At 38.3% G+C, this 14444-nt stretch overlaps 1 protein-coding gene across 6 annotated transcripts in view; it reads left to right on the forward strand.

Annotated features, from left to right (window-relative positions):
• Window positions 1-14444, forward strand: part of CDC42BPA (CDC42 binding protein kinase alpha) — a 153650-nt gene that overhangs the window by 71372 nt on the left and 67834 nt on the right. For all 6 annotated transcript variants that reach the window (XR_014524283.1, XR_014524284.1, XM_083496013.1 and 3 more), the window contains exons 6-11: window positions 5503-5596; window positions 6452-6652; window positions 7308-7556; window positions 8441-8520; window positions 9356-9522; window positions 10475-10597. Coding sequence is in view for 4 of the 6 variants with exons in the window: in XM_083496013.1 (XP_083352139.1) it covers window positions 5503-5596; window positions 6452-6652; window positions 7308-7556; window positions 8441-8520; window positions 9356-9522; window positions 10475-10597 (914 nt within the window). In the remaining 2 variants the exon portion in view is untranslated. The remainder of the gene's footprint in view (window positions 1-5502; window positions 5597-6451; window positions 6653-7307; window positions 7557-8440; window positions 8521-9355; window positions 9523-10474; window positions 10598-14444) is intronic.

The following is a 14444-nucleotide window of genomic DNA, read 5'->3' on the forward strand; positions in this document are numbered from 1 at the left end:
AGCCTTATACTTAGCAGACTTTAATTATTTAATCTTTAAACCATGCTACAGACTTGTGTTAGTGGTATTAACAAGTTGTCTACAATACTTATATTTTCAATAACAAGGTTTGTATCCTAACCATGGTTGACTTACCAACCCAGCTTCATAGTATACTTCATGCTACAGTTTGGGGAAGGCAGTATAGACTTTGTGTTGCCTGTTTCCCCTTTTATGATGTTATAGCAACACATCATGCTATAGTCTGCATGTTAAAAAATACGTATCAATTTATTTATATGGAAGATTGTAGAAGCCAGGCATCCTATAAATTGCATTTTAGAATCTGCACCACAGTATGGAAACTGTAACTTGAAAGCCATAATCCTTTAAATTGCTGAATCAAATGGGTGAATCCTCTGGAGCATATTGTTGGTGTAAAATTTCCTTTGAGGAATGCAGAGCCTAGCTTGAAAGACAGCAAGAAGGATGGCTAAATCAAGAATAATATTGGGCAGCTGTACACATTTGAAAAGCAAGAATACTCCCACCCTTGCAGCCAGGCTGTATAGATGGCTGTTATATGAAATGCAGAATGTTAAATCACAGAAGTAAGGTAAAGGACAATTAAGTCCAGTCGTGAACGACTCTGGGGTTGCGGCGCTCATATCGCTTTACTGGAGCCGGCGTTTTGTCCACAGACAGCTTCCGGCCAGCATAACTAAGCCGCTTCTGGTGAACCAGAGCAGCTCATGAAAACACCATTTACCTTCCCGCCGGAGCGGTACCTATTTATCTACTTGCACTTTGGCATGCTTTTGAACTGCTAGGTTGGCAGGAGCTGGGACTGAGCAATGGGAGCTCACCCCGTCGTGGGGCTTTGAACCGCCGACCTTCCAATCAGCAAGCCCTAGGCTCACTGGTTTGGATCACAGCGCCACCCATGTCCCTGTAAAGCTCCTGCAGCCAATCAGAAGCCCCGTCGGACATCTGGGTTCCAAAGAACATTTGCAAACTGGAACACTTACTTCCGGGTTTGTGGCATTCAGGAGCCAAAACGTCTGAGTACCAAGGCATTTGGGATTCAAGGTACGACTGTATGGTGATCTTACATGATCACATACAGTAATGCTTTGAGTCAATTTAGGCTTAGATAGTGTGGTTATTTCTTGACTTGCATGTGAGAAGTTTTTAGAGCAAGGCAAAAAAATACCTCAAGGAAACTTCCTTCTAGCTCCTGCCTTCATAAAGGAGACTTGAGGGGCAAGTTAAGGGTTCATAAAGTGTTTCCCCCCTATTGCTGCCATATATTGCTGCTGTTTCCTTAAATTGGATTTTACGGTTTGATTGATTTTTTTTCAATTGTCTTAATTGGATTTTATTGTTAACGGTGTTATGTTAATTTTGTAAGCTACCTTTGGAAGTTTGTTAGTAGAGAGGCATGATATGCATATTTTAAATATAATATTCATAAGTTTTGTGAGACCTCATTTCATTTAACAGGAGAATGGTTATAGCAGGAATTTGTAGAGTACTGCCTATGCCCACATTGCTAATGTGAAGCTCTTGGCAAGAGTAATGGAATTATTTTAGGACTTTAGGGTGGGGTTTGTGTGGTTTCAGTTTGATAAACAGCTTTTGTGAAAATGACAGACCACATTTTCTTTCTTTTTTACATATCATAACAAAATTTCCCTAAGAGCAATAATATGATCTTGTTTATGGTGATTGTATGGAGCACATGTTTTCTAACAAACTAAAGGAAATGGAAACTGTGTTTGACTAATGAAACTTAAGGTTTGCAAAATAAGTTTGTTATTTACTGTACTTTAAATTAGATTGGGAGACTTCTGAAAAAATGCAATCACCATCTTGTGGAAACACAGAATGGAAACGGAAGCCCTGCAAATAATTAAACATTGTAATTCAGGATTAGCTTTGATTAACAAATGGCGTGCTAACCTCCAGAGCCTTGGAATAGTATTCCATAATTGTTGCAATTTGTCATGTTTCAGCTGAAGATTATTTATTTTATTTCCTTACAATTGTCTACTCCTTGAGCTTTACAAATTGGATCAGCTGGTAACATGTTTACTAATTTCCCTTGGTGCTTCCTGCAGTTCTTAAATTCAACCTGTTTCCTCAGAATGAATTTTGGTTACAATAGCACCACCCCTCTTTTATCAAACAGTATGGTTTTCACATGGCCTAATCAGTATTCATTGAGTTGACGTGGTGGTTGAATTTTGCAGTGCATTGCCCTACCTGATGATAAAATCTAAATGAGAATTAGAAAACAGTCAAGGATGCCACGGGCAACACTGACCTCTGTCCCTCTTTCCTTCCCTCCTTCCTCTGATGCCCTCTCACACCTCTGCTTCCCAAAGGTTTTCACAGCTGTTTGTTGCAGCAGCCTCTGGCTATAAGCTCCACAGGCAAATGGTCCTCTGGGGCTGACCAGGCTGTGCTGGTTGCCAGGAGCTGAGGCAGCCTCAGAGTAAGCAAGCAAGCGGGCGAAGGAACCCAGCCAGCCAGTCCGCCTGCCCTTGCTGTTGGGAATGGATAGACAAGCAGTGGCGGGGCTTCATGCTCCGGCACCGGGGGCAGAGAGCAGGCAGGGGCGGGGCTGGCACACGTCCCAGGGCGGGGTGCGCCGCCGGCAGGGCGCCCAGCGCGGGCGGGGGGCAGACACAATGGAACCCCACTGGGATCATGCTGCCGGGGGCGGTGCGCTCCCCCTGCCCGCCTCTTCCTCCGCCAGTGTAGACAAGTCCCAGGCCCCTGTGGGGCAGTGTGAGGAGGCATAAAAAAACAACAACCATAGTGTAAAACCAGTGCGATGGCAACAGGGGGCAGTAGGGGAAGTAGGCTGAACATTTTTTTCTGGGCATTCAGAGGAGAGATCTTGATTCTGAAACTAGGGAAGTGTAGCAGGATGGAGCAAGGGATGCTAACTGTTGGGAAGACTTTGCATTTCATGGTATGTGATGACATCTAGAAATGTGTAAAGGTACAGGACAAATACGACAAATTATTAGGAAGTGGTTTGTGTATGTTAGTTTCTCTAACTCAAGATACATGTACATTTCCCCTGCTGGGCACAATCTTCCAGGTCACTGGTAAGGGATTAAAAAGTTATGTACATTATCTACCTCACTCAATTCTTATGCTCATTGTTACCAGACAAATGGATTTATAATCAGACTTGATATTCAACTAAGTTTTATGCAGAGTAGACCCATTGAAATTATTTAATATGACTAAATTAGGTCTATTAATTCCAATAGGTGTACTCTGTGTAAAACGTACTTGAAAGCACCCCTGTGTTTTTTTGAGTCAGTTTTTTCTGGTAGGAACAATTATAAATAAGCCACAACTTTTGAATCAATTATCCATTATGGATATGGGTGCAATAAAAGTGAACATATATGTAGCTAGAATTATAGGAATGTCTATATATAACCTGCATCTAACAAAACTTCTCCTTATACTTCCCTCCCTTTCCCTTTTGTATATTAAACTAGGGTATTTTTTCAAGAGACTATTTTGTAAGTGCAGTGAAACATGACGAGGCATGCATTCCCTGGCCAAGATTTGTACAGTGTGTGTGTGTGTATTTTCATGAATAAACACCAGTAACTGAGCACGCCCAAGGCGTGCGTATGTTGGCTGGTGAATGTATATCCCGTTGTGTGTTATTGCTTGCTTTGTTAGCATTTTAAATTCATAAAGAAAGCCAGATACCATAAAGCAGATACTTCACTATTTTCAGAATAAAGTCTGGTCAGAAGAATTTAGTATTAAGAAAAGTACATGCTTTAGGAACAAATTTTATTTAATAATATAATATTTTGCCAAAAGTTACATATGTAATATCACATATTTTTCCCATGCTAGTATCAATCAGCATGTGTTTTACCTGAAATCAGAGCTTTCCAAACTGTGTGTTGTGACACTTTAGGGTGTCGGTGTGTTACACAAACTCTCGGAAAGGGGTTAATTTAAGCTCTGATTTGCTATTAAAACTGAATTACTGTGTTGCGAATTGATGCATGTCTAAAAAGTGTGTCACCAACATGAAAAGTCTGGAAAACTCTGCTTGAGATAACCAAAGAGTAACGATTCTGTATTTCCTTGATGGAGTATTTATAAATATGTAAAATTTCTGAGGTGGATTATTTCTGATAAATAAGGAATAATCACAGTAAACAGTCTCTCTCCTGCCTATTGTACATTGTATAATCACCACAGCAGAGCCTATCTAGTCCCATCTAGTCCAGCATCTTGTTCTCACAGAAGCCAAACACACACAGCATTTTTAAACAGAGAAAAACAGTAATGCAAAACATCAAAATAACTGCAAATGATTAAGCAAAAAGTAAGCAGTATAGAAAGATGCTGTCTCTACCATAATTTTCTCTTAATAAATATTAATTTAAAAAACAAACTTCTCAAACTTGCAACCACACCTTTCTCCTGGCTATTTGCAATGACTGTCCTTTGAGGTATGGGCGTGGCTTTAGGGAACAGCTCTGAGCATGCTCAGACTGCATTTCAAGGCGGCCTTTTCTAGGCCAATACAGTGAAAGCTAGTTAGCCCTCATAATAACAATTGGGGTGCAAGGTTTCATCCTGGGATTGCTTTGAAGGGCAGTCCAATCAATTACCGTATTTTTCGCTCTATAACACGCACCAGACCATAACACGCACGTAGTTTTTAGAGGAGGAAAACAAGAAAAAAAATATTCTAAACGAAATAGTGGATATATGATTTTTGTGGTTCATGCTGTGGCCACAGACATGTGATCTGACAGTGAGTTTGGAGTAGCCCAATGCAAAAATCCTGAGGATCCATGTGGATCCATGCTTTGTAACCATGGAGGAGGGAAGGAAGGGGAACCATGGATCCTCTGCTCACGACTGCAGCAGATCCCCCCCGCCACCCGCAGGCATTCACTCCATAAGACGCACAGACATTTCCCCTTACTTTCTAGGAGGAAAAAAGTGAGTGTTATGGTGCAAAAAATACGGTACATGTTTTTCTGCTTAGAAACATGTGGGAAGAACCTCTTTGCCATAGCTCTGATCAACCGGAAGGATGCTTCCAATTAATTGTGCAGCAAATTTTATTTAACGTTTTACTTTAAAAAAATAAAAATAAAGCATTTATGGAACTGCAGGTGACTTCTGAAGGATTGCTCCTTCTAAGGTTATGCTTATTGTGACACATGCAAGTATCATCTTTTTTCAAAAAATAAAAAAGTTGTTCAGAACTGTTGTTTTAACGTCATATGAAAAATTCAGTGCACATTTAAATTGATGATGTATTAATTGATACAATGCTATATAATTAATTGACCTAAGATTTCTTTAATCAGATGATGACCCCTCAGAGAAATACGTTTTAGTCTCATTTGTCTCCAAAATGATACACAAATAATTTTGAATGCAAAATGTTTTATTGCACTTGTCTCAATATAATGAAAAACAACATGGAATGACTCAAATAAATTTCTTTTACAGGGACATCAAACCAGACAACATCCTGATGGATATGAATGGACATATTCGGTTAGCAGATTTTGGTTCTTGTCTGAAACTGATGGAAGATGGAACGGTAAATAATAATAATAAAAACAAACCTAAAATATAGTTTTAGTCACCTTCATTTCTGTCCCTAGTCTGCCACTACAATTTTTGATAATATATTTGATAATTTATCTGATATATTTCTTAATATATACGGTACCTCTGTAAAAATTATAGTTTTATGGTAATGTAATTACACATTTTATCTGGGTGACTAATTGATTAGATTGATTCACTTTTCACCATTATTGTCCATTAATGTTTAATAAATTTCATTACTTCAGTCCTCTGTCTATTTCATTCATTATAGCTATCTGTAATTATATACAGTATATCTGTAAAATAAATACATGCCAGGAGAAGTGAAGCTTATTTGCTGTATCTTTTTAAATGCAGAATCTTACAGAATTTGGGGTATCCAATTAAATTTTACTCAAAGTGGACCGATTGACATTAATGAAAAGATTCATTGGCATGGAAGACTCCTAAAATGTTTGACATTGTCTGGAAGAAATACAGTACAAGACTATAGGAATACAGACACACACAGCATTTCACTTCAAGTGTTGGGAACTAAATAAGAATAAATATTGTAATGGGGGGGAAATGTTTTATTAAAGACTTGTCTTGCCTGTAACATTCCCATGGCCTGCTGTCAAGCTACTTCCTTTATTTTCATCTCCTTGGGCAAATCACCACATGAAAAGAATGATTGATCTTACCTGAAGCGTAGATTTGATAGGTTCTCCGTCGTGTGACAAGGGGCATAACCATTCGGGTCCTCAGTAGCAGTATCAAATCAGAAATATATATATTCACAACAGTACAGAAACACACATAATATTAGAGATCATTTTAGTAATAGAATTTATTGTCTCTTCAGGTTCAGTCTTCAGTGGCAGTTGGAACACCAGATTATATCTCTCCAGAAATCCTGCAAGCCATGGAAGATGGGAAAGGAAAGTACGGTCCTGAATGTGACTGGTGGTCCCTTGGTGTTTGCATGTATGAAATGCTTTATGGTGAAACACCCTTTTATGCAGAATCCCTGGTGGAGACATATGGAAAGATAATGAACCACAAAGTGAGTGGGGCAGTATTTGTGAACAGTTGACCAGCAATTCTGCTCAGTGCTTTATTGTCCTTAAGATGTTAACATTGAGAATATATTAGCTTCAATAAACTATAGGCTTGGCTTTTAGCTGCTTCAATGCTTAGAGTACTGTCTTTGTTGACCTCAGATGTTCAGGTTTTACTTTATAATGATATTTTTAGCTTGGACCTAGTGGAAGTCCTATAATCATAGAATCATAGAATCATAGAGTTGGAAGAGACCACAAGGACCATCGAGTCCAACCCCCTGCCAAGCAGGAAATCACTACATATGAATATATTTTGGCTGTGTAACATTATTGGAAAGTGATTGGATAATTCATTGAGTAATGGAGTGCTGTTTGCTTGACAAAATTAACATATTTAACTGTAAAATAATAGCAGTAGAAATGAATTAAAGATACTGCCACTGTTTTTCCTTTAAGAAGTCCTACTAGCCACTGAGGCTGCATTTATAAACACATACATTAGTGAGTGGACCATGTGTTGTTGTCTTGGTTCAATTATAAAGAAATTGCCATAGAAATACTAGGAAATATGGCACTGTTCTATTTATAACACTGAACTGTTTTGTTTTATTTTATTTCACAGTATGATCCTAATTCTCCCATCTTTTTTTCTTTAAGGAGAGGTTTCAGTTTCCTGTCCAAATGACGGATGTGTCTGAAAACGCCAAGGACCTAATTCGAAGACTCATTTGTAGCAGAGAGCATAGACTTGGGCAGAATGGAATAGAAGACTTTAAAGGCCACCCATTTTTTTCCGGGATTGACTGGGATAACATTCGAAACTGCGAAGCACCTTACATCCCTGAAGTTAGCAGTCCAACGGATACATCAAATTTTGATGTAGATGATGATTGTTTAAAGAATTCTGTAAGTTACTCCAGAGCAACTTCTGCAAACTTTGATCTTCCATTCCCATTTTTTGGACTGAATACGCCCAAAATACAGCATTTATATCAGATTACTTTAGATTTCAAGAAGATACCTTACTGTTTTTATAGCCGAAAGAAGTACAAAATAAACCATAATTGAGGGGGCTTTCTGTTTGTTTTTTAAAATTTGTTTTTATGGTGTGTTAGTTGCATGCTGACTTGCAAAGGAGGCTTAAAATAACAATGAGTTTTTTAAAAAAGCTTGTCTGCCTTCCCAGGAGAGAAAGCATATAGCATATATAGCATATTTAAAAAAATGTGTACTTCATTTCACCATCTGGGTCCCAAAGCAGCTTACAAAATAAAATAAAATCAGAACATACAAAATATGAAACGTATATCAAACATTAGTAATTTAAACATCAGAGTCCCATTCTCTGGGATTCCATTCCTCCTGGAATTAAAAAATTTAACAAGGCACCTGAAACGTAGCAGGTACTTGCCTGATTTCTGTTGGGAGAGAGTTCCATAAAGTTGGTCCCACTACTCCCCATTGACATGCAGTCTTCAGGCTGCTTTTTCGCAATCTACCTCTCTACTTTTGATTGTTGAGTGCTACCGGGAATGAGAAGCCCTGGGCTAGAAAGGGGACTGCAGTATCATAAAGGCCCAGGAAAGACAGCTGCATCAATTCTATGGTGCTTTTTTCAGCTCCTGGATGGTAACATTGCAACCACCAAGAACAGGGGAAAGGTACTGTTATTAATTTATATCCTAAGGCTATTTGCTGTTTGCCCTGGAAGAGTGCTCAGTTGATTCAGATGTAATATATCAGCTTTTGCAAACTAATGACATCAAATTTAACTTGCTTTTGTCCGACAGGAGACAATGCCCCCACCAACACATACTGCATTTTCTGGCCATCATCTGCCCTTTGTAGGATTCACATATACAAGTAGCTGGTGAGTAGAAGCCTTGGGTTTTCAAGAGACTTTGTATACTTTAATCTAGGAAAAGGCAAGTTTATCTTATTTACAGTTGTCACACAAAGCATGCATTCTAATGCAATGTTGATAACAGACATATTTCTCCTCCAATTCAAATGTAAACATGTAAAATATTTCTGTTTCCTTCCTATTGCTTGAACAATGGCTGAATACAAATATAATAAGAGGCTAGGTATTGCTTTCTTTCTTCAGTGAAGTGAGAAATAGTAGTTCGCTGGATCATAATGACACAACAAAATGTTCAGGCACAATTTATTTAGCTATGCGGAGAACTGATCATCTGATGACACAATGTGGCTTGCACTCATAGGGCAGAGCCTACATAGTAGGTCACGTCATTCACTACATTATTTAGATGTACACATAAAATGTTTTTAATATTGCAGTCCTATACAGGACGATTTCAGAAGTAAGCTCCATTAAATTCAGTGGAACTTTCTCTTGGGTCAGTGTGTGTAGGTTGTACCCAAGTTTAAGAATGTAATGTGTTTTCAGCAGTGTTTGGAAACACTGTACCATACAGGTGCATTCTTCAGGATGCCATGACTGGTGTGACTGCTGTTGTGAATACATGGAGCGGCAAATCAAAGTTTGCCACTACATAATGTGTGAAATAGGCAGAACCTGTACCACTTTTTTAAAAAATGTGTATGATGCCTGTATTTTAGAGTAATTTGCAAATGTTGCATGCAGTTTTTTAAAAAACGAATTAAATTATCGTAATGTGATAAAATAGTTGAACTGCTGGAATAATGAGTAAGTTGGCTTTTTCATGTTTCTATCTTCGCAGTGTCCTTTCAGACCGCAGTAGTCTAAGATATGCAGCTGGGCAACGGGCTATGGATCTCGATGCCAACGTTCAAAGGACACTTGAGGATACCTTAGCAACAGAAGCATATGAGAGGCGAATAAAGCGCCTGGAGCAGGAAAAACTTGAACTTAGCAGAAAACTACAAGGTATTCCTATAAGAAGGATCTTTAATCATTTACTTGAATTAAATTCATTTAATATATTCATTGGATAAAATGAATATATTACCCATATATAACATGAGTAATAACTTACCAAATTTGCCATAGTCACAGCTTAGTAAAAATGATCATTGGAAGCCAGTTGAAGAACTAGTAGTCTTATGATTTTTCAAAAATATCTATAAATGACTTAGGGAAAAGGGACTTAGGCAATCGCAACCACCATTGAACACAATGTGTTTTGACCATGCATGATTTGGGCTTTGCATGCTATCCCTGGAACATAACCCCTGTTTGGTTGGGAGCGTCCTGTATAGAGAAGAAAAGGACTTCCCACCAAAACTTGTGAAACTCCAAGAGAGGGAGGAAAGTGAAAAAAGAAAAGGAGGCATTAGCAGAAACCTTAATATATATCATGATAAAGTGACAAAGGATTTGAAGAATTAATTGCATCATTTGTTTTGCTAGACATAAGGAACCATGATTTCACATTAAACAGGCATAAACAGTACTTGTTTTATACGTTCAGTGCAAACGCTGTTACTTGGTCTTATTTTTACTTCAGGTTGTCCATCCTTTGTTCCTGTAACATGGGAACATCTGGACAGTTTCATGCACATGTTCCTAATGTTCCCGGTCACTCAAGGGGAATAGGGCTGTTTTCTTGCTCTCAAAAAAGGGGAAAGTCCAAGCTATCTTGAGTGAGGAAAATGTTTATTGATCCTTTAAAGATTATTTTTCTTCACTGCATGTGAAACAGATGATATGTGTTTTTGACAGCTACCAGGCCACAGACACTGCCTTGGGTATTTCTTGGGCAGTATTTTATGCGAGGTCTCAAGGTCCAGTAACTCCTATATGCTCAGTAACTGGATTGAAACTTGTGGATGCAGTCTCTCACAAGTGTCTCTTTCCCTCCCTTTTTTTTTTAAAAAAGAGTCCACACAAACAATCCAGGCCCTGCATTATTCAACTGTAGATGGTCCATTAACAGCAAGCAAAGATTTAGAAATTAAAAGCTTAAAAGAAGAAATCGAAAAACTAAGAAAACAGGTGACTGGTAAGTCCTGGCTGTTTGACATTTTAACTCATCACTAGTTCTGTTTCTGCTTTTTATGTTCCATTTCATACTTATCAGAAAATAAGGAGCAAACAATGCTTGTCTACACAAACATCCACATTTACATTATCCATTAGTCTACACGTTTGAGGGAGGTGTGGTTCATTCCTTCTTTGCTGATGCCTCTGTACCTCATTTGGAATGCTGTGTGCAGTCTGGTGTCCCCTTCTCAAAAAGGATCTCGGAGATTTCAAATTGGATTGTGAATCTGGCTTGTTTGGAAACCATGGTCCATGTTTGCATGTAGTGGGAAGCTGTGGTTTAACTGCAGCTACCAGATTCGTGTCACCACTAGCATGAAGAGAGGAGCGAAGTGGCAGCGAAGGGGCTCCATGTGCTTTTATGCAGCCCACGCGAATCCTGGCTTGTTAAGACAGGATACAGTTGTGTGACTGCCTGCAGCTAATGGTTTCAGTAACATTTTTCTGAGGCAGATATTTGGCCTATGCTCACTTTATGATTTTGCTTGCATAAGCAGTTCAGTGACCAGTTTGCCCTGACTCATAGGCCTGCATGAGTACACAGTAGCACTTCTTCCAGCTGTGCCTGGCAGCAGGGAGACTGTTCAACATTCCAGAAAGGTTTTTCTGATTACCTTTGTAAACACAAGGAGGGTAGCCATAAAAATTGGGAGCTTGCCAGCCTTTATAAGTGGAGTTTGGTATTTATTCACATTTGCACATATAGAATTAAATAATTCATCCCCATCATCACAGCGGCTGTTGTCCTTGGAGATTGAACTCTGCCTTTTCAGTTAATATTGGCTCTTGATATTTTAGACATAATGAGTTTGTGATCACAATTCTGATTGTAATCATCCTTGCTTGCTAGAAACAAAGTTTTAAATAAATAGTGTATCAACTAAACTCATGGTTTTCTTGGCATTTTGAGTGAGACTGTGGTTTGGCTGCGGAGTTGGAATTAAATTGGAAGATAAGATCATTCTATTTGAGGGTTTTTTTTATTTAAAAAATCCTAAAATATAGTTGTTTTTTCATGATCACAGCTGTACAGGAATGTATTTTCTGTCCAAAACAACTGTAGATGGAAAAACTACACTGAATAACTCTGGCATCCCAACTTGGTTAGGGTATGCATGGAAGAGTTTATGATCTGATTTGGTTTCTTGTATAAATCACTTATTCAAGTATGAATGCTGAAGTGAAATTTATGGCTGGTATATTGTTATATAGAGTAGCTTACTTGTTCCTCAAAAATGTGCTGAAAGTGGGATCAAATTCAATACTGAATTTATAAATTGAGATGGGTTGTCTGATAATGAAATTAGTTCTTCCAGTTGTTGATGATCTCAGTGACATGTTTGTATTAAATTGTGTAGTATTTTCCAAATTATACTGAACATTGGTGGGGAAACTATTTCAGACTGAGAGATGGATTGGAACTTCCCCAACCTTCCAGGGCCCACATACCAGTGGTGGGTGGGGCAAAAATAAATAGGGCTTGGGAAAATGCATGTACCTGACTTCTTCCCATGCAACATAGTGAGGCCTTGGGGAGGAGCAAAGCACTTGCGTGCATTCAACCAAAGTTCATTTTAAACTATGGATTAATGTTGTGGCTGAAGCAGATCTCTGAATTCTTGCATGGATTTTTCTCACTTAAATTTTAAGTCAAAGCTTCAATTTTATTTGTATCGTATTACATTAAAAAAAAATCTTCTATATATTTCCAACTGGTGATGCAGCTGTGAAAAGCAGAAAGTTAAAGTGTTGCCATTGGTAAATGGGTTTCCATTGCATGAGAAAAAGGACAACAGAATATTTTTATAAATGCACAAACAGCAGATACTTGGAGCACTGGATAATTCCCTGAAAACGTCACCTTACAGACTCCTTTTTCATTTTCATATCACTTTAAGGATAATTTCCCAAGCAACAGTTTTTCGAAATGGTATTTTACACGTGAGTAAAATAACCTGAAGTGTGACATGTATTCAACACTTGCCTATGAAACATATATATTACCACAGATGAAAAAAATATCCATAATTTAAGATAAAACACTTATCCAAGTTATGCTTTCTGATCAGAAGGTCGGCGGTTCGAATCCCCGCGAGGGGGTGAGCTCCCGTTGTTTGGTCCCTGCTTCTGCCAACCTAGCAGTTTGAAAGCATGTCAAAGTGCAAGTAGATAAATAGGTATCGCTCTGGCGGGAAGGTAAACGGCGTTTCCGTGTGCTGCTCTGGTTCGTCAGAAGCGGCTTAGTCATGCTGGCCACATGACCCAGAAGCTGTACACCGGCTCCCTCAGCAAATAAAGCGAGATAGGGTCGCAACACCAGAGTCGTCCGCAACTGGACCTAATGGTCATGGGTCCCTTTACCTTTCTCTTTAAAAAGAAAGCATTTACTTGATTATTTTTGTAGGGCAGATCAAGGCAGCTAACAAACAGTTTAATGTTTATCAGAGTAAATATTATGTGCTGTGCCTAAAGTTTTATATATATGTGTGTGTAAAGAAGCTTACAAATGTTACATTGGTCACTAAAGAATTACCCATACTGTAAAATACGTTTCTTTGTATCTGTAAGGATATTGGAGTATAAAAAGGTGTTATAAAACCACTCTTTTTTTTTCTTTCCATTTTCTAGTGCTATTTCTCCTGTTACTAATCTGTTCTCAGATTGCATCTCTTATTGTGGGGCCCCAGAGTGTGGTTCAGAGTCATTTAATCTTATGCTTGTACAGATCAGAAACAAGACATTGGATCCTACCATGGGTCCTGGGAATCCTTCACAGGCAGTCTGATGCTGTGCATATTTGTTCAGAGCTTAGTTCTACTGTGTTCAGTTTACTCCTGAAGAGTATATAGGACTGGCAACCTACTAAGACTCACCAGCATGCTGTGGTGGTCATGGTTTGAGAACCATTGTTATATAGTGATACAGCTGCTTTTGTGTAGAACTACAGCTGTTAACCTAGAACAGGAAGACTGAATGGGAAATAGCTTATCACTAGATAATAGATGCTGAATCTGGATTTTAATTTTGTTTCTTTATTGAATGCCTGCTTAAGAACACTTCTAGTGAAAATAAGAGTTGAAGTGTTTCACATTGGAGTTCTGCTCAGCAGTAGTCTTAGTACATTATGGCATTTTTCTCTCCCCATCATTCCAAACAATGATAGCCTAGCATATGCTTTTAGTTTTTGAGGTTGAAGTTATAATATTTAGTTATCTAAGTTACATAGGAGAAAATTTTGAGGAATCTTTAATATAGTGAAAAAATGTAAGGGAAAGAGTAGACAAGAGAGCAAAGTAATTTACACGTGAAAGAGAGATTTATTTTGGCTCTCTTTAACCGTATATCAATTTCGTGTGCTGGTGACTTCAGCAGAGAGTTAATCATTTCTGCCATTGAGATACAGCTGTCGTTTAAGCTTTCTCAACTTATTAAAAGGAGAGTTGAGAATTTATGCAGCACTAGCTATGTGTACAATTGCTGCTCTTTCAGAACCATGTTGGTGAAAAAGATTAAGCCAGTGTTGGGATTCTAGACTAGAGAACGCTGGTCGCAAACTTAAGTCTAATTGAAATAATTTTGGATGGATTGGGTAGATTTCTTTATGACATTTTGTGACATAGCTGAGATATTTTAAATGCATTTTTAAAATGCATGTTTGCTTTTAAGGTGGTTTACGGGGTTTTCTTTGAGTAAAAGATTTCAGGAATATGTTTCTTCAGTAGTTGCAGATGCAATAAACCTAACAGGACATGCAAACACAAATCATAGAATCTTAGAGCTGGAAGGAACCAAAGGGTCGTCTAGTC

The sequence above is a fragment of the Podarcis liolepis genome, assembly GCF_965112155.1.
Source record: "Podarcis liolepis genome assembly, chromosome: 3".
Classification (NCBI taxonomy): domain Eukaryota; kingdom Metazoa; phylum Chordata; class Lepidosauria; order Squamata; family Lacertidae; genus Podarcis; species Podarcis liolepis.